Genomic DNA, 21,586 nt, shown 5'->3' on the forward strand with positions numbered 1-21,586 from the left:
CAACACATTCCACTATGTAATGAATAAAGATTTGTTCCCTTTATTTTTTTGAGCAGTGTATATATACACACACACATCAAAAAAGGTGCCATGGACAAAGTCTGCTGGAGCTGAATCACTGCTCCACCTTATATTGTCCCACAGAGAGACCCCTCTTCCAGCAGAACATTGAGAAAAACACAAGTCTTGTCTGGGGTTTGTGGTGTGCTGTGTCAGCACCTAAATGTAGAATCCATAGTTACTGAACAGCACGAAAACGTAGTGACAAATCTAGGGTATATGGCCATTGATTCTGGTAGGAAAATGTGGTCCATAAAGTCAATATACCTAACTAAAGGATTTGTCCCGGCTGTGTGTCTCTTGGCATCAAAATATAGTGATGCGTGCATGTTTTCTTACTGCGGCGTCGCAGTGGGCTTTTAGTGTTTCTTACTGCCGGGACTGCTCCGAACTACACAATCAGGACACGCAGGCGGCTGCAGAGATCTTCCAGCCAGTGAGCAATACCGATGAGGCTTGTGCTATAAAGATTCCACAGGATTCGGCACCTTTCACTTCTCAGGTCCCGGGCCCCTTCTGTTCTTCAACAACTTTTCCAGCAGGAATTCCCTCGCATCTGGACAGGCTCGGATACAGTTTCAGTTCAGCTTCAACGTGCCACTGCTTTTTACTCAGTCGGGTGCTGTCACAAGGGGATGTCTCTGTATCCCTTTCCAGCACAGACTTATACACTCCTCATTCCTCTAGGCTCCGACCAAGAAGGCCACGCTTTCTCTTCCTGTCTTTCACTTTAAAAAACCCTCCCTTTCACATCTTACACACATATCACAGTCTCTTAACCATGTTCAAACAACAGTGAAATCTTGTGGCCTGTTAACAACATCAACTATAAAGAAACAAATCTATTGACAACAAGTACAAAGATTATTCAGGAGTGAGTACAATTACATGTATCTTCAATTATACCGCCCTGGTGAGCTGACACACATCCCACACATTCACTTACTGTAAAATGCTGTGTTTTCTCCTGGGGCAAAAACACTCCGTGTGAACAAGCCCTTAATATTTAACTCAGACGCATTTAATATCACTAGTTAATATCAATGACATGTTTTAAAATACAGAGCAAGATATTATTTAGCTTCTACGGTGTAGTCTAGATTGAAAATGATATATCAGCGAGTGGAGCACGGCTGTTATGTCATAAATCGCTTTCTATGTTTTCCCTCAGTGGCACCTCAATTCTCAGTATTTTCATACTTTCTTTTGCGCTTTAAAGTCATTGAAATGATTAATATTGAAGTGATGATCAACTGGGATACTCAGTGTTATGAATACACGAGTGTCTGCTGATTGATCCAGGTTCAGAGTTTAACCCCTCTGTGACCTTAGACGTACTATCCCGTCGAGGTGCCCTGGGCTTATCTGACCCTGGATGGGATAGTACGTCATAGCCGATCGGCCGCGCTCACGGGGGGAGCGCGGCCGATCGCGGCCGGGTGTCAGCTGCTTATCGCAGCTGACATCCGGCACTATGTGCCAGGAGCGGTCACGGACCGCCCCCGGCACATTAACCCCTGGCACACCGCGATCAAAGATGATCGCGATGTGCCGGCGGTGCAGGGAAGCACCGCGCAGGGAGGGGGCTCCCTGCGGGCTTCCCTGAGACCCCCGGAGCAACGCGATGTGATCGCGTTGCTGCGAGGGTCTCACCTCCCTCCCTGCTCCCTCCAGCCCCGGATCCAAGATGGCCGCGGATCCGGGTCCTGCAGGGAGGGAGGTGGCTTCACAGAGCCTGCTCAGAGCAGGCACTGTGAAGCCTGCAGCGCTGCATGTCAGATCAGTGATCTGACAGAGTGCTGTGCAAACTGTCAGATCACTGATCTGTGATGTCCCCCCCTGGGACAAAGTAAAAAAGTAAAAAAAAAAAATTCCAAATGTGTAAAAAAAAAAAAAAAAAAAATTCCAAAATAATGAAAAAAAAAAAAATATATTATTCCCATAAATACATTTCTTCATCTAAATAAAAAAAAAAAACCAATAAAAGTACACATATTTAGTATCGCCGCGTCCGTAACGACCCGACCTATAAAACTGTCCCACTAGTTAACCCCTTCAGTAAACACCGTAAGAAAAAAAAAAAAAAAAAACGAGGCAAAAAACAACGCTTTATTATCATACCGCCGAACAAAAAGTGGAATAACACGCGATCAAAAGGACAGATATAAATAACCATGGTACCGCTGAAAGCGTCATATTGTCCCGCAAAAAAAGAGCCGCCATACACAGCATCATCAGCAAAAATTAAAAAAGTTATAGTCCTGAGAATAAAGCGATGCAAAAATAATTATTTTTTCTGTAAAATAGTTTTTATCGTATAAAAGCGCCAAACCATAAAAAAATGATATAAATGAGGTATCGCTGTAATCGTACTGACCCGAAGAATAAAACTGATTTATCAATTTTACCAAACGCGGAACGGTATAAACGCCTCCCCCAATAGAAATTCATGAATAGCTGGCTTTTGGTCATTCTTCCTCACAAAAATTGGAATAAAAAGCGATCAAAAAATGTCACGTGCCCAAAAATGTTTTCAATAAAAACGTCAACTCGTCCCGCAAAAAACAAGACCTCACATGACTCTGTGGACCAAAATATGGAAAAATTATAGCTCTCAAAATGTGGTATTGCAAAAAATATTTTTTGCAATAAAAAGGGTCTTTCAGTGTGTGACGGCTGCCAATCATAAAAATCCGCTAAAAAACTCGCTATAAAAGTAAACCAAACCCCCCTTCATCACCCCCTTAGTTAGGGAAAAATAAAAAAAAATGTATTTATTTCCATTTTCCCATTAGGGCTAGGGTTAGGGCTAGGGTTAGGGCTAGGGTTAGGGTTAGGGCTAGGGTTAGGGCTAGGGTTAGGGCTAGGGTTAGGGCTAGGGTTAGGGCTAGGGTTAGGGCTAGGGTTAGGGCTAGGGTTAGGGCTAGGGTTAGGGTTGGGGCTACAGTTAGGGTTGGGGCTAAAGTTAGGGTTAGGGTTTAGATTACATTTACAGTTGGGAATAGGGTTGGGATTAGGGTTAGGGGTGTGTCAGGGTTAGAGGTGTGGTTAGGGTTACCGTTGGAATTAGGGTTAGGGGTGTGTTTAGATTAGGGTTTCAGTTATAATTGGGGGGTTTCCACTGTTTCGGCACATCAGGGGCTCTCCAAACACGACATGGCGTCCGATCTCAATTCCAGCCAATTCTGCGTTGAAAAAGTAAAACAGTGCTCCTTCCCTTCCGAGCTCTCCTGTGTGCCCAAACAGGGGTTTACCCCAACATATGGGGTATCAGCGTACTCAGGACAAATTGGACAACAACTTTTGTGGACCAATTTCTCCTGTTACCCTTGGGAAAATACAAAACTGGGGGCTAAAAAATAATTTTTGTGGGAAAACAAAAAGATTTTTTATTTTCACGGCTCTGCGTTATAAACTGTAGTGAAACACTTGGGGGTTCAAAGTTCTCACAACACATCTAGATAAGTTCATTGAGGGGTCTAGTTTCCAATATGGGGTCACTTGTGGGGGGTTTCTACTGTTTAGGTACATTAGGGGCTCTGCAAACGCAATGTGACGCCTGCAGACCAATCCATCTAAGTCTGCATTCCAAATGATGCTCCTTCCCTTCCGAGCCCTCCCATGCGCCCAAACGGTGGTTCCCCCCCACATATCGGGTATCAGCGTACTCAGGACAAATTGGACAACAACATTTAGGGTCCAATTTCTCCTGCTAACCTTGGAAAAATACAAAACTGGGGGCTAAAATATAATTTTTGTGGAAAAAAAATATTTTTTATTTGCATGGCTCTGCGTTATAAACTGTAGTGAAATACTTGGGGGTTCAAAGCTCTCACAACACATCAAGATGAGTTCCTTAGGGGGTCTACTTTCCAAAATGGTGTCACTTGTGGGGGGTTTCTACTGTTTAGGTACATTAGGGGCTCTGCAAACGCAATGTGACGCCTGCAGACCAATCCATCTAAGTCTGCATTCCAAATGGCGCTCCTTCCCTTCCGAACCCTCCCATGCGCCCAAACGGTGGTTCCCCCCCACATATGGGGTATCAGCGTACTCAGGACAAATTGGACAACAACTTTTGGGGTCCAATTTCTCCTGTTACCCTAGGGAAAATACAAAACTGGGGGCTAAAAAATAATTTTTGTGGGAAAAAAATTTTGTTTTATTTTTATGGCTCTGCATTATAAACTTCTGTGAAGCCCTTGGTGGGTCAAAGTGCTCACCACACATCCAGATAAGTTCCTTAGGGGGTCTACTTTCCAAAATGGTGTCACTTGTGGGGGGTTTCAATGTTTAGGCACATCAGTGGCTCTCCAAACGCAACATGGCGTCCCATCTCAATTCCTGTCAATTTTGCATTGAAAAGTCAAACGGCGCTCCTTCCCTTCCGAGCTCTCCCATGCGCCCAAACAGTGGTTTACTGCCACATATGGGGTATCAGCGTACTCGGGACAAATTGGACAACAACTTTTGAGGTCCAATTTCTTCTCTTACGCTTGGAAAAATAAAAAATTGGGGGCAAAAATATAATTTTTGTGAAAAAATATGATTTTTTATTTTTACGGTTCTGCATTATAAACTTTTGTGAAGCACTTGGTGGGTCAAAGTGCTCACCACACATCCAGATAAGTTCCTTAGGGGGTCTACTTTCCAAAATGGTGTCACTTGTGGGGGGTTTCAATGTTTAGGCACATCAGTGGCTCTCCAAACGCAACATGGCGTCCCATCTCAATTCCTGTCAATTTTGCATTGAAAAGTCAAATAGCGCTCCTTCCCTTCCGAGCTCTCCCATGCGCCCAAACAGTGGTTTACTGCCACATATGGGGTATCAGCGTACTCAGGACAAATTGGACAACAACTTTTTGGGTCCAATTTCTCCTGTTACCCTTGGTAAAATAAAACAAATTGGAGCTGAAGTAAATTTTTTGTGTAAAAAAGTTAAATGTTCATTTTTATTTAAACATTCCAAAAATTCCTATTAAACACCTGAAGGGTTAATAAACTTCTTGAATGTGGTTTTGAGCACCTTGAGGGGTGCAGTTTTTAGAATGATGTCACACTTGGGCATTTTCTATCATATAGACCCCTCAAAATGACTTCAAATGAGACGTGGTCCCTAAAAAAAAATGGTGTTGTAAAAATGAGAAATTGCTGGTCAACTTTTAACCCTTATAACTCCCTAACAAAAAAAAAAATTGGTTCCAAAATTATGCTGATGTAAAGGAGACATGTGGGAAATGTTACTTATTAAGTATTTTGTGTGACATATCTCTGTGATTTAATTGCATAAAAATTCAAAGTTTGAAAATTGCGAAATTTTCAAAATTTTCGCCAAATTTCCGTTTTTTTCACAAATAAACGCAGGTACTATCAAATAAATTTTACCACTATCATGAAGTACAATATGTCACGAGAAAACAATGTCAGAATCACCAGGATCCATTGAAGCGTTCCAGAGTTATAACCTCATAAAGGGACAGTGGTCAGAATTGTAAAAATTGGCCTGGTCATTGACGTGCAAACCACCCTTGGGGGTAAAGGGGTTAAGCTTTAGGAAAGTTATCATTTTACTGTTGTGTATTTTAGCAGCATGGATGACTGACAAAGCACAGACAGAACTGGTTCTTAGGCAGCAACTACCGAACAGTACGCAGATAAGCCACACAAATAAACACAGAAGCTAATGACTTTTCAGCAAGCTTTAATATACAATGACTGTATTAATTTTAAAAAGCCAATGGGAGAAAAGGAAACAAAAATGATCAACTATCAGAATCTTTTTTTGTTAAGATCATCATTTATACAATAATATAAAATGCTTAGGCCAACTTTATCTAAAGGTACCGTCACACTCAGCAACTTTGCAAAGAGAACGACAACAATCCGTAAAGTTGCAGCGTCCTGGATAGTGATCTCGTTGTGTTTCACACGCAGCAGCAATCTGGATCCCGCTGTGCCATCGCTGGTCGGAACTAGAAGTCCAGAACTTTATTTCGTCGCCAGGTCGGCGTGTATCCTCATGTTTGACATCAAAAGCAATGACGCCAGCAACGAGCATAGGGCCCCTAGATGTGTGTCGGATTGGTACACTCCGGCTGTTTGACATGGAGCTAACAACCAGCGAGAACGAGAAGAGTCTCGCCGTTACGTCACTGGATCGCTCCTGCATCGTTCTGGAGTTGCTGTGTTTGACATCTCTACAGTGACCTAAACAGCGACGCTCCAGCGATCTAGTTTAGGTCGGCTCGTTGTCTATATCGCTGCAGCGACGCTGAGTGTGACGGTACCTTAACACATACAGTCATAGCCAAAAGTATTGACACCCCTGCAATTCTGTCAGATAATACTCAGTTTCTTCCTGAAAATGACTGCAATCACAAATTCTTTGGTATTATTATCTTCATTTAATTAATCTTAAATGAAAAAACACAAAAGAGAATAAAGCAAAACATTGATCATTTCACACAAAACTCCAAAAATGGGCCAGACAAAAGTATTGGCACCCTCAGCGTAATACTTGGTTGCACAACCTTTAGCCAAAATAACTGCGACCAACCGCTTCTGGTAACCATCAATGAGTTTCTTACAATGCTCTGCTGGAATTTTAGACAATTCTTCTTTGGCAAACTGCTCCAGGTCCCTGCTCCAGGTCCCTGATATTTGAAGGGTGCCTTCTCCAAACTGCCATTTTTAGATCTCTCCACAGGTGTTTTATGGGATTCAGGTCTGAACTCATTGCTGGCCACCTTAGAATTCTCCAGTGCTTTCTCTCAAACCATTTTCTAGTGCTTTTTGAAGTGTGTTTTAGGTTATTGTCCTGCTGGAAGACCCATGACCTCGAAGGGAGACCCAGCTTTCTCACACTGGGCCCTACATTATGCTGCAAAAATGGTTGGTAGTCTTCAGACTTCATAATGCCATGCACAGGGTCAAGCAGTCCAGTGCCAGAGGCAGCAAAACAACCTCAAAACATCAGGGAACCTACGCTATGTTTGACTGTAGGGACCGTGTTCTTTTCTTTGATTGCCACCTCTTTTCTCCTGTAAACTTTATGTTGATGCCTTTGCCCAAAAAGCTCTACTTTTGTCTCATCTGTTTCATTCAGACGCCGACGGATAGTACGGGTTGACACTGTTGTACCCTCGGACTGCAGGGCAGCTTGAACTTGTTTGGATGTTAGTCTAGGTTCTTTATCCAACATCCGCACAATCTTGCGTTGAAATCTCTTGTCAATTTTTCTTTTCCATCCACATCTAGGGAGATTAGCCACAGTGCCATGGGCTTTAAACTTCTTGATGACACTGCGCGCGGCAGACACAGGAACACTCAGGTCTTTGAAGATGGACTTGTAACCTGGAGATTGCTCATGCTTCCTCACAATTTAGTTTCTCAAGTCCTCAGACAGTTCTTTGGTCTTCTTTCTTTTCTCCATGCTCAATGTGGTACACACAAGGACACAGGACAGAGGTTGAGTCAACTTTAATCAATGTCAACTGGCTGCAAGTGTGATTTAGTTATTGCCAACACCTGTTAGGTGCCACAGGTAAGTTACAGGTGCTGTTAATTACACAAATTAGGGAAGCATCACATGATTTTTCGAACGGTGCCAATACTTTTGTCCACCCCCTTTTTTATGTTTGGTGTGGAATTATATCCAATTTGGCTTTAGGACAATTCTTTTTGTGTTTTTTCATTTAAGACAAATTAAATGAAGATAATAATACCAAAGAATTTGTGATTGCAATCATTTTCAGGAAGAAACTGAGTATTATCTGACAGAATTGCAGGGGTGTTAATACTTTTGGCCATGACTGTATTTCTATACTTGCTTACATTAATTGAAAGTGTTTGACAAAGTATTCATTATCCATTGCTTGTGTCTAGTTTGTGTGTACAAACTGCAACCAATTTAAATAAAAGTACAATGATCGTAAAAAGCATGGAGAAAGTACAAAAATACTATGACTCATTTAAGATGTGGACCGGCCTGAGGTCTCCTCCCTTTCTTTATTGTTATTACAACATTTTAGTTTTTAGTCTATGTAAATAATGAAGGATGTCACCACAGAGAATCACGCAGAATCCCTCTGCTGCCATCACACGTGAAGAATCCGCACCTTGCCTCACATCAATATTATGTAATCGGGCTCACTTGGTAAGGTCTCCCAACACGTACCAACGTGACGTTCCGCATCTGGTGGGGATACACAAGGTCAGCTTGGCATAGTTCTACACAGATACTGGCCCAGGGAGTGAGGGCAAGCGGTCCACACAGATGTGGCACCACACTCACCCACAACCTTGACAGGCTGAGAGGTCGCTTTCACTAGCCCCAGTGAAACAGAGCGCTGCCACCAGTTCCTAATTTTATATAAACCTAGTCCGTTAACAGTGTTATATTGGGCCAGCAACGAACTCCGGTAATATGGAACATTAAACCGAGAAAAATTCAACAGATGTTTTTCATTCATCCTTGTTTTCTCGCTACATATGTTCTTTTCTTTGGCACATGTTGTAGGTCCTGTAGGTCGTATGCGCTCTGTCTTCCCTCTCTGGATCTTCAGATCAGTTAGCACTAGTATCGTGATGAGCCTGGGTCGCTATGGAAAAGGTTTCCTTGGTGTCACCAAGTGTTATGATCATGTCCAACGAGCGGAAGTTCCCGTGATGGGGAGACTGTCAGACAGAGCACTCTCCATTGTCATGGTTCTGGCACACGCCAGATGACGACTCTGTGACGTAGACATGTTTCATTGCTATTGGCCACACGCGCTTTATATACTTGCCTTCTGGCTCCCTTCCTAACAAACCCCCTGATGAAGTTAGGTGAAACTCACATTGGGGCACCAGGCTAAATACTATTAGGGCTTCACACTTGTACCATGTAAGTTTACTTATGAATACTTTGCAATACTGAGGATATGCAACACACTGTAGAATCTAAATATATCTTCAATATATTAAATTATATATGTTTTATAACCCTTGGTGCGACTTTTTTTGCCCTCCGTTGAGTTATTCTGTTTTTTTATCTTCTTTTTCTATATTCTTTTCAAAAATAAAGGTTGTGATATAAGTGAGATCTATTGCAGCACATCCTTTATTTGTTTGGCTTATTTAATGATACACAGGAACATTTCTGTTACTTGGTTGTAGGTAGTTACCTGATCTTACATTGTTTGCTATCTAAAATGATTGGAAATATCAAAGTAAGAAGTTACCTACCCAGTCAGAGGACAAGATCCAACAGCCTCTGGCAATGCCCAAGATAATATTTAAAGTTCGCCGAGGACTTCCAGCGATAACATGAGAGGTGGTCTCACAGACTTCATCTGTAAACACAAAGCCTCCAAACTTTTTCACAACTTGGATTATAGTGCTCTGCTTCCTGAAAATATAAAAATGTATGAATATGTGAAGTGATGCAACAATATTATTCTTACAGTATATTCACTGTAGTATCACATTATGCTGATACGATTGTCTACTTGTACAATATATTGATTTTCCAAACTCCTTCATCTAAAAATATATCATTGGAAATGAAAAAAAAAAAGGTTTAAACGCACAGGTATGGTGTAAATTGTATGCGCGATTACAGACATAAGCAATGGTGAACAAATTAATATAATTAAGAATGCACCAAGTAAAAATATGATATATATTTTAAGAGCTACAACAAATAAGTATATTTGTAAAGCAAATACATGAATTCTTGCGGTCAGGCAGGAGAACTGTCATACCCGATAACGTTCTTTAGCCAAGCACTTAATAAGATACAGATTGAAATAATTTAGTCAGATAATCCCCTTAACCCCTTTACCCCCAAGGGTGGTTTGCACATTAATGACCGGGCCAATTTTTACAATTCTGACCACTGTCCCTTTATGAGGTTATAACTCTTGAACGCTTCAACGGATCCCAGTGATTCTGACATTGTTTTCTCGTGACATATTGTACTTCATGATAGTGGTGATAGTGGTAAAATTTCTTTGATATTACCTGCGTTTATTTGTGAAAAAAAACCGGAAATTTGGCGAAAATTTTGAAAATTTCTCAATCTTCCAACTTTGAATTTTTATGCAATTAAATCACAGAAATATGTCACACAAAATACTTAATAAGTAACATTTCCCACATGTCTACTTTACATCAGCACAATTTTGGAACCAACTTTTTTTTTTAGGGAGTTATAAGGGTTAAAAGTTGACCAGCAATTTCTCATTTTTACACCAATATTTTTTAGGGACCACATATCATTTGAAGTCATTTTGAGGGGTGTATATGATAGAAAATAACCAAGTGTGACACCATTCTAAAAACTGCACCCCTCAAGGTGCTCAAAACCATATTCAAGAAGTTTATTAACCCTTCAGTTGTTTCACAGGAATTTTTGGAATGTTTAAATAATAATGAACATTTAACTTTTTTTTCACAAAAAATTTACTTCAGCTCCAATTTGTTTTATTTTACCAAGGGTAACAGGAGAAAATGGACCCCAAAAGTTGTTGTACAATTTGTCCTGAGTACACCGATACCCCATATGTGGGGGTAAACCACTATTTGGGCGCATGACAGAGCTCGAAGCGAAGGAGCACCATTTGACTTTTCAATGCAAAATTGACTGGAATTGAGATGGGACGCCATGTTACGTTTGGAGAGCCACTGATGTGCCTAAACATTGAAACCCCTAAAAAGTAACACCATTTTGGAAAGTAGACCCCCTAAGGAACTTATCTAGAGGTGTGGTGAGCACTTTGATCCACCAAGTGCTTCACAGAAGTTTATAATGCAGAACCGAAAAAATAAAAAAAATCATATTTTTTCACAAAAATTATCGTTTCTCCCCCAATTTTTTATTTTTCCAAGGGTAAGAGAAGAAAATGGACCCCAAAACTTGTTGTTCAATTTGTCCTGAGTACGCCGATACCCCATATGTGGGGGTAAACCACTGTTTGGGCGCATGGGAGAGCACGGAAGGGAAGGAGCACCGTTTGACTTTTCAATGCAAAATTGACAGGAATTGAGATGGGACGCCATGTTGCGTTTGGAGAGCCACTGATGTGAGTAAACATTGAAACGCCCCCCCCCACAAGTGACACCATTTTGGAAAGTAGACCCCCTAAGGAACTTATCTAGAGGTGTGGTGAGCACTTTGACCCAAGTGCTTCACAGAAGTTTATAATGCAGAGCCGTAAAAATAAAACAAAAAATTTTTCCAACAAAAATTATTTTTTAGCCCCCAGTTTTGTATTTTCCCGAAGGTAACAGGAGAAATTGGACCCCAAAAGTTGTTGTTCAATTTGTCCTGAGTATGCTGATACCCCATATGTGGGGGGGAAACCACCGTTTGAGCGCATGGGAGAGCTCGGAAGGGAAGGAGCGCCATTTGGAAAGCAGACTTAGATGGAATGGTCTGCAGGCGTCACATTGCGTTTGCAGAGCCCCTAATGTTCCTAAACAGTAGAAACCCCCCACAAGTGACCCCATATTGGAAACTAGACCCCCCAAGGAACTTATCTAGATGTGTTGTGAGAACTTTGAACCCCCAAGTGTTTCACTACAGTTTATAACGCAGAGCCGTGAAAATAAAAAATCCTTTTTTTTCCACAAAAATTATTTTTTAGCCCCCAGTTTTGTATTTTCCCAAGAATAACAGGAGAAATTCGACCCCAAAAGTTGTTGTCCAATTTGTCCTGAGTACGCTGATACCCCATATGTTGGGGTAAACCCGTTTGGGCACACGGGAGAGCTTGGAAGGGAAGGAGCACTGTTTTACTTTTTCAACGCAGAATTAGCTGAAATTGAGATCGGACGCCATGTCAAGTTTGGAGAGCCCCTGATGTGCCTTAACAGTGGAAACCCCCCAATTATAACTGAAACCCTAATCCAAACACACCCCTAACCCTAATCTCAACGGTAACCCTAAACACACCCCTAAGCCTGACACACCCCTAACCCTAATCCCAACCGTAAATGTAATCCAAACCCTAACTTTAGCCCCAACCCTAACTGTAGCCTTAACCCTAGCCCCAACCCTAACCCTAGCCCAAATGGGAAAATGGAAATAAATACATTTTTTAAATTTTTTTTTATTTTTCCCTAACTGAGGAGGTAATGAAGGGGAGTTCGATTTACTTTTATAGCGGGTTTTTTAGCGGATTTTTATGATAGGCAGCCATCACACACTGGAAAATAAATAGGGCAGCACACTGCAGCGCCAAAACATGTAAACTTGAAAAAACGAAATTTGAACTGCATTACTGCACTAGAAATATGAAAAATGAGAGCTTTTAGCGCACAAAAATGGCCAATTTTATGTGTACCTCGTAGCCACGTTAAGGCATCTCTCTTATACGAGGTCCTAAGTTTGACCTACCTCACTGAGAATAAACGTCTCCATCTGAATGGGTACATGCAAAAACCTCTTCTTGGACTCAAATTCTCTCTCTATGTGGAGGGGTATTGGACCTACTATAATTAAAACACCTGAAGCTAGGAGGCGGGGAGTGCACGATCAGAAGGCTAGAGAATACATTTCAAAAACCTGACCTGCACATCCAAACATAGACTGAGTGTGAACAGGTGCTGAACCCAGAGTCGCCAACTCGTATATAGTTAAATAAATAGGGCAGCACACTGCAGCGCCAAAACATGTAAACTTGAAAAAACGAAATTTGAACTGCATTACTGCACTAGAAATATGAAAAATGAGAGCTTTTAGCGCACAAAAATGGCCAATTTTATGTGTACCTCGTAGCCACGTTAAGGCATCTCTCTTATACGAGGTCCTAAGTTTGACCTACCTCACTGAGAATAAACGTCTCCATCTGAATGGGTACATGCAAAAACCTCTTCTTGGACTCAAATTCTCTCTCTATGTGGAGGGGTATTGGACCTACTATAATTAAAACACCTGAAGCTAGGAGGCGGGGAGTGCACGATCAGAAGGCTAGAGAATACATTTCAAAAACCTGACCTGCACATCCAAACATAGACTGAGTGTGAACAGGTGCTGAACCCAGAGTCGCCAACTCGTATATAGTTAAATAAATAGGGCAGCACACTGCAGCGCCAAAACATGTAAACTTGAAAAAACGAAATTTGAACTGCATTACTGCACTAGAAATATGAAAAATGAGAGCTTTTAGCGCACAAAAATGGCCAATTTTATGTGTACCTCGTAGCCACGTTAAGGCATCTCTCTTATACGAGGTCCTAAGTTTGACCTACCTCACTGAGAATAAACGTCTCCATCTGAATGGGTACATGCAAAAACCTCTTCTTGGACTCAAATTCTCTCTCTATGTGGAGGGGTATTGGACCTACTATAATTAAAACACCTGAAGCTAGGAGGCGGGGAGTGCACGATCAGAAGGCTAGAGAATACATTTCAAAAACCTGACCTGCACATCCAAACATAGACTGAGTGTGAACAGGTGCTGAACCCAGAGTCGCCAACTCGTATATAGTTAAATAAATAGGGCAGCACACTGCAGCGCCAAAACATGTAAACTTGAAAAAACGAAATTTGAACTGCATTACTGCACTAGAAATATGAAAAATGAGAGCTTTTAGCGCACAAAAATGGCCAATTTTATGTGTACCTCGTAGCCACGTTAAGGCATCTCTCCTATACGAGGTCCTAAGTTTGACCTACCTCACTGAGAATAAACGTCTCCATCTGAATGGGTACATGCAAAAACCTCTTCTTGGACTCAAATTCTCTCTCTATGTGGAGGGGTATTGGACCTACTATCCAAACATAGACTAAGTTTGACCTACCTCACTGAGAATAAACGTCTCCATCTGAATGGGTACATGCAAAAACACTCAGTCTATGTTTGGATGTGCAGGTCAGGTTTTTGAAATGTATTCTCTAGCCTTCTGATCGTGCACTCCCCGCCTCCTAGCTTCAGGTGTTTTAATTATAGTAGGTCCAATACCCCTCCACATAGAGAGAGAATTTGAGTCCAAGAAGAGGTTTTTGCATGTACCCATTCAGATGGAGACGTTTATTCTCAGTGAGGTAGGTCAAACTTAGGACCTCATATAAGAGAGATGCCTTAACGTGGCTACGAGGTACACATAAAATTGGCCATTTTTGTGCGCTAAAAGCTCTCATTTTTCATATTTCTAGTGCAGTAATGCAGTTCAAATTTCGTTTTTTCAAGTTTACATGTTTTGGCGCTGCAGTGTGCTGCCCTATTTATTTAACTATATACGAGTTGGCGACTCTGGGTTCAGCACCTGTTCACACTCAGTCTATGTTTGGATGTGCAGGTCAGGTTTTTGAAATGTATTCTCTAGCCTTCTGATCGTGCACTCCCCGCCTCCTAGCTTCAGGTGTTTTAATTATAGTAGGTCCAATACCCCTCCACATAGAGAGAGAATTTGAGTCCAAGAAGAGGTTTTTGCATGTACCCATTCAGATGGAGACGTTTATTCTCAGTGAGGTAGGTCAAACTTAGGACCTCGTATAAGAGAGATGCCTTAACGTGGCTACGAGGTACACATAAAATTGGCCATTTTTGTGCGCTAAAAGCTCTCATTTTTCATATTTCTAGTGCAGTAATGCAGTTCAAATTTCGTTTTTTCAAGTTTACATGTTTTGGCGCTGCAGTGTGCTGCCCTATTTATTTAACTATATACGAGTTGGCGACTCTGGGTTCAGCACCTGTTCACACTCAGTCTATGTTTGGATGTGCAGGTCAGGTTTTTGAAATGTATTCTCTAGCCTTCTGATCGTGCACTCCCCGCCTCCTAGCTTCAGGTGTTTTAATTATAGTAGGTCCAATACCCCTCCACATAGAGAGAGAATTTGAGTCCAAGAAGAGGTTTTTGCATGTACCCATTCAGATGGAGACGTTTATTCTCAGTGAGGTAGGTCAAACTTAGGACCTCGTATAAGAGAGATGCCTTAACGTGGCTACGAGGTACACATAAAATTGGCCATTTTTGTGCGCTAAAAGCTCTCATTTTTCATATTTCTAGTGCAGTAATGCAGTTCAAATTTCGTTTTTTCAAGTTTACATGTTTTGGCGCTGCAGTGTGCTGCCCTATTTATTTAACTATATACGAGTTGGCGACTCTGGGTTCAGCACCTGTTCACACTCAGTCTATGTTTGGATGTGCAGGTCAGGTTTTTGAAATGTATTCTCTAGCCTTCTGATCGTGCACTCCCCGCCTCCTAGCTTCAGGTGTTTTAATTATAGTAGGTCCAATACCCCTCCACATAGAGAGAGAATTTGAGTCCAAGAAGAGGTTTTTGCATGTACCCATTCAGATGGAGACGTTTATTCTCAGTGAGGTAGGTCAAACTTAGGACCTCGTATAAGAGAGATGCCTTAACGTGGCTACGAGGTACACATAAAATTGGCCATTTTTGTGCGCTAAAAGCTCTCATTTTTCATATTTCTAGTGCAGTAATGCAGTTCAAATTTCGTTTTTTCAAGTTTACATGTTTTGGCGCTGCAGTGTGCTGCCCTATTTATTTAACTATATACGAGTTGGCGACTCTGGGTTCAGCACCTGTTCACACTCAGTCTATGTTTGGATGTGCAGGTCAGGTTTTTGAAATGTATTCTCTAGCCTTCTGATCGTGCACTCCCCGCCTCCTAGCTTCAGGTGTTTTAATTATAGTAGGTCCAATACCCCTCCACATAGAGAGAGAATTTGAGTCCAAGAAGAGGTTTTTGCATGTACCCATTCAGATGGAGACGTTTATTCTCAGTGAGGTAGGTCAAACTTAGGACCTCGTATAAGAGAGATGCCTTAACGTGGCTACGAGGTACACATAAAATTGGCCATTTTTGTGCGCTAAAAGTTCTCATTTTTCATATTTCTAGTGCAGTAATGCAGTTCAAATTTCGTTTTTTCAAGTTTACATGTTTTGGCGCTGCAGTGTGCTGCCCTATTTATTTAACTATATACGAGTTGGCGACTCTGGGTTCAGCACCTGTTCACACTCAGTCTATGTTTGGATGTGCAGGTCAGGTTTTTGAAATGTATTCTCTAGCCTTCTGATCGTGCACTCCCCGCCTCCTAGCTTCAGGTGTTTTAATTATAGTAGGTCCAATACCCCTCCACATAGAGAGAGAATTTGAGTCCAAGAAGAGGTTTTTGCATGTACCCATTCAGATGGAGACGTTTATTCTCAGTGAGGTAGGTCAAACTTAGGACCTCGTATAAGAGAGATGCCTTAACGTGGCTACGAGGTACACATAAAATTGGCCATTTTTGTGCGCTAAAAGCTCTCATTTTTCATATTTCTAGTGCAGTAATGCAGTTCAAATTTCGTTTTTTCAAGTTTACATGTTTTGGCGCTGCAGTGTGCTGCCCTATTTATTTAACTATATACGAGTTGGCGACTCTGGGTTCAGCACCTGTTCACACTCAGTCTATGTTTGGATGTGCAGGTCAGGTTTTTGAAATGTATTCTCTAGCCTTCTGATCGTGCACTCCCCGCCTCCTAGCTTCAGGTGTTTTAATTATAGTAGGTCCAATACCCCTCCACATAGAGAGAGAATTTGAGTCCAAGAAGAGGTTTTTGCATGTACCCATTCAGATGGAGACGTTTATTCTCAGTGAGGTAGGTCAAACTTAGGACCTCGTATAAGAGAGATGCCTTAACGTGGCTACGAGGTACACATAAAATTGGCCATTTTTGTGCGCTAAAAGCTCTCACTTTTCATATTTCTAGTGCAGTAATGCAGTTCAAATTTCGTTTTTTCAAGTTTACATGTTTTGGCGCTGCAGTGTGCTGCCCTATTTATTTAACTATATACGAGTTGGCGACTCTGGGTTCAGCACCTGTTCACACTCAGTCTATGTTTGGATGTGCAGGTCAGGTTTTTGAAATGTATTCTCTAGCCTTCTGATCGTGCACTCCCCGCCTCCTAGCTTCAGGTGTTTTAATTATAGTAGGTCCAATACCCCTCCACATAGAGAGAGAATTTGAGTCCAAGAAGAGGTTTTTGCATGTACCCATTCAGATGGAGACGTTTATTCTCAGTGAGGTAGGTCAAACTTAGGACCTCGTATAAGAGAGATGCCTTAACGTGGCTACGAGGTACACATAAAATTGGCCATTTTTGTGCGCTAAAAGCTCTCATTTTTCATATTTCTAGTGCAGTAATGCAGTTCAAATTTCGTTTTTTCAAGTTTACATGTTTTGGCGCTGCAGTGTGCTGCCCTATTTATTTAACTATATACGAGTTGGCGACTCTGGGTTCAGCACCTGTTCACACTCAGTCTATGTTTGGATGTGCAGGTCAGGTTTTTGAAATGTATTCTCTAGCCTTCTGATCGTGCACTCCCCGCCTCCTAGCTTCAGGTGTTTTAATTATAGTAGGTCCAATACCCCTCCACATAGAGAGAGAATTTGAGTCCAAGAAGAGGTTTTTGCATGTACCCATTCAGATGGAGACGTTTATTCTCAGTGAGGTAGGTCAAACTTAGGACCTCGTATAAGAGAGATGCCTTAACGTGGCTACGAGGTACACATAAAATTGGCCATTTTTGTGCGCTAAAAGCTCTCATTTTTCATATTTCTAGTGCAGTAATGCAGTTCAAATTTCGTTTTTTCAAGTTTACATGTTTTGGCGCTGCAGTGTGCTGCCCTATTTATTTAACTATATACGAGTTGGCGACTCTGGGTTCAGCACCTGTTCACACTCAGTCTATGTTTGGATGTGCAGGTCAGGTTTTTGAAATGTATTCTCTAGCCTTCTGATCGTGCACTCCCCGCCTCCTAGCTTCAGGTGTTTTAATTATAGTAGGTCCAATACCCCTCCACATAGAGAGAGAATTTGAGTCCAAGAAGAGGTTTTTGCATGTACCCATTCAGATGGAGACGTTTATTCTCAGTGAGGTAGGTCAAACTTAGGACCTCGTATAAGAGAGATGCCTTAACGTGGCTACGAGGTACACATAAAATTGGCCATTTTTGTGCGCTAAAAGCTCTCATTTTTCATATTTCTAGTGCAGTAATGCAGTTCAAATTTCGTTTTTTCAAGTTTACATGTTTTGGCGCTGCAGTGTGCTGCCCTATTTATTTAACTATATACGAGTTGGCGACTCTGGGTTCAGCACCTGTTCACACTCAGTCTATGTTTGGATGTGCAGGTCAGGTTTTTGAAATGTATCACACACTGGAAGACGCTTTTTATTGCAAAAAATATTTTTTGCGTTACCACATTTTGAGAGGTATAATTTTCCCATATTTTGGTCCACAGAGTCATGTGAGGTCTTGTTTTTTGAGGGACGAGTTGACGTTTTTATTGGCAACATTTTCAGGCACGTGACAATTTTTTATCGCTTTTTATTCCAATTTTTGTGAGGCAGAATGACCAAAAACCAGCTATTCATGAATTTCTTTTGGGGGAGGCGTTTATACCGTTCCGCGTTTGGTAAAATGAATAAAGCAGTTTTATTTTTCGGGTCAGTACGATTACAGTGATACCTCATTTATATCTTTTTTTATGTTTTGGCACTTTTCTACGATAAAAACTATTTTATAGAAAAAATAATTATTTTTGCATCGCTTTATTCTGAGGACTATAACTTTTTTATTTTTTCGCTGATGATGCTGCATGGTGGCTCGTTTTTTGCGGGAGAAGATGACGTTTTCAGCGGTACCATGGTTATTTATATCCGTCTTTTTGATCGTGTTATTCCAATTTTTGTTTGGTGGTATGATAATAAAGCGTTGTTTTTTTGCCTCTTTTTTTATTTTTTACCGCGTTCACTGAAGGGGTTAACTAGCGGGACAGTTTTATAGGTGGGGTCGTTACAGACGTGGCGATACTAAATATGTGCACTTTTATTGATTTTTTTATTTAGATAAAGAAATGTATTTATAAAGTTATAGTGCAAGATCGCTGATCTGACACTTTGCTGTGCACTGTGTCAGATCAGAATTCAGAAGCCTGCGATGTCAGGATTCAGCTCTGCAGGTTCCAGTAGTTGTCACATGGACACTTCACTCATATGCGACTTTCATACTTGTGGTCCTGTGACAATGAGCTTCTCTTCCCGCTTCTCTGTTTTTCACTGAACATTGAGAGCATTAGGGAGAGGAGCTTGTGGGTACATGACTGAGTGTGCAAATCGCATATGTCCTTGGGGGAGGGGGGCGCCAAAATGATATCTTGCCCCTGGTGCCAGAAAACCTAAATACGCGGTATGCTACTGCGAGCGGTGATTACCGGGTCCGGTGGAGGGATGTGTGTGCACAGGGAGTGAGGCAAGGACTGAGGGTGTGCACAAAGAGCATGGAGACCCTGAGACTGCCCGTCTTAGTCTACGCCATAGCCTGGAGCCCTCATTATCATAGGAATATGTCAGTTAATTGTTTTTCTAAAGCTTTATAGTGTAGTTTTAGGTCAGGGAGGGATGGTTAGGGATGAGATAGCAAGGTGCAGGGACAGGTAGTGATCAAAAAAAGAGAAGAAAGCACTACCATATAGCCTGCACACTACACCACACAAATGTAAGAAAAAGTAGTAATGGCTAATTGCGGACACATGCGGCAATTGCGGTTTTGCACTTGCGGTGATACAAAAAACACTGATAGCATTCCATTGCTGCAAGTACCGCAATTTCCGGATCGCGGCAAATCCGCAAGTGCCGCACATGTCTGCAAGTCCGATAGGGAATGTGTGAGGCCGAACGCAGTGTTGCCGTAAGTGATCCGTTACGCGGCAGATGCGGAAAAACTGCCGGATCTGCTGCAAAAGGCTACTTTCACATCAGCGATTTATGGCAAAGTCACTGCCGATCGTGTCATACTTACCAAAGGGGGAGGCAGCACTAAAAGTGCCTAGGGCAGCAGAAACTCTAAATACGGCCCTGTGCACACCCCTAAAGCCCTAAGCGGATACTTCCCCCTTATGCCGTCACAAGCCCCGTCCCTCGCTGACAATTTGCACTGCCCTCGCTAGTGCACTGGCCGGCAAGGGCGCTAGCCTCAACACTGCAGATGGTACAAAACAGGAGGTGGTGACAAACACGAGACAAACAAGGTATAAACACAACACTTAGCTTCCAGACTCCGCTGCCAGGCTCCACACCGCAGATGACACAGAAACAGGACTCCAAATTACAGAAGTAGCTGACACCAGACAGCTGCTACTGCAAGGCTGGTCTCCATAGAGAAACTCTATCACCAACAGTCAGCTGATGCATCAGGTGACCATTTAAAGGATGGTGCAAGTGGACACCACCCACATCAGCTGACCTAGCAACTCCGCAGTTGCAACAGGCTGCCAGCAGGGGAAACTGACATTAACTCCCGCTGGCCTAAAAGGAAAAAAGCTACATTTAAAGCATAGTGGAACCAGAGCTGCCACGAATCCAAAAATGGATTGTGACAGTCTTGCTTGATTCCTGTGACGATTATTTATTACTGTTTAGATTTTCTTAAAACTATATCTATACCCATATTACTAGATCTATATCCATATTTAGCCACACAGACCCTTTTTGGATCTAGGGCGGTTGTATTGATGCCATTTTGTTTTTAATATTTTACTCATCACGTGTTCTTGTATAGAAACAAATAATTTTTTTTTTTTATTCCATCAGGTGTGCGGATTTCATATGCTATGGGCTTCCATGTTTCTTGTAGCTAATCTTGACTCTCCGCATGCATTATGCAGCACCCTTTCTCTTTTTATACCCTCTCATTGATTTATTATGGATTAGTTCACATTATCCTTTGTGTACACTAGTTAGATTCATGGCAGAACAGTAGAAAAAAGCCATATCCTCGACATGGAAACTAGGCCAAGTAACTCAACTATACATGAAAAATATATATCTTTGCACCGTGTTAGCTAGGAGACCGGAAACTATAAAAATTTGAGAGTCCTCGGTGCTTGATACCTTTTAATGGTTAACTGAAAAGATGATAAATTGCAAGCTTTCGAGACTACTCAGGTTTCTTCATGAGGCGTAGAATATCACCAAATCTGAAGAATTGGCCAAATTATGTGCCAAGTATCTTGATTTTGTCTTATTATCTAGATCAGCAATGCTATTCATATTTCATATTTACAAGCTTTAGCACTACAGAGTGCATCTTTGTTATCTATAGAGAAGGCTTCTCCTAGATAGCACCTGTAAACACCAGCTTTCTGATTTGGAAGAGCCAGTCAGTTTTTTGTTATTACAAAATCTGAAGAGTCACATTTATACACAATTACTGTGTCTTCTAGTGAATAAATATGTGACAATTCAGATGTGTTTTTTGCAGCTTCTTACTGTTGTGTCCCATGAATGGGAACAACTTATGTATTTTCTATGTTATGCATTTCATTCTGCTGTTGCTAGGGAGAAGCTCTGCCCTTAGAAGTTTGTCCCTTTTTCTCTTCTGTAGTTGATGATGTCAGCCTTTGCTCCTCCCTTCTTTCTCATTACCAGTTTGCTGCAGTCATTTTGGATGTACATGTGTACTTCTCTGTTTGGGATTACTTGAAGAGACTGAAGGATTTGCACAAGGCTAAATTCACAGAAGGGTCTGTGG

General features: G+C 41.6%; 1 protein-coding gene across 1 annotated transcript in view; it reads right to left on the bottom strand.

Moving 5' to 3' along the window:
• Nucleotides 1–21,586, bottom strand: part of MCPH1 (microcephalin 1) — a 502,356-nt gene that overhangs the window by 265,260 nt on the left and 215,510 nt on the right. Inside the window, exon 11 of the mRNA XM_069726820.1 lies at nucleotides 9,286–9,448. Within this exon, the coding sequence (XP_069582921.1) occupies nucleotides 9,286–9,448 (163 nt within the window). The remainder of the gene's footprint in view (nucleotides 1–9,285; nucleotides 9,449–21,586) is intronic.

The sequence above is a fragment of the Ranitomeya imitator genome, chromosome 5 (genome assembly GCF_032444005.1).
Source record: "Ranitomeya imitator isolate aRanImi1 chromosome 5, aRanImi1.pri, whole genome shotgun sequence".
NCBI lineage: Eukaryota > Metazoa > Chordata > Amphibia > Anura > Dendrobatidae > Ranitomeya > Ranitomeya imitator.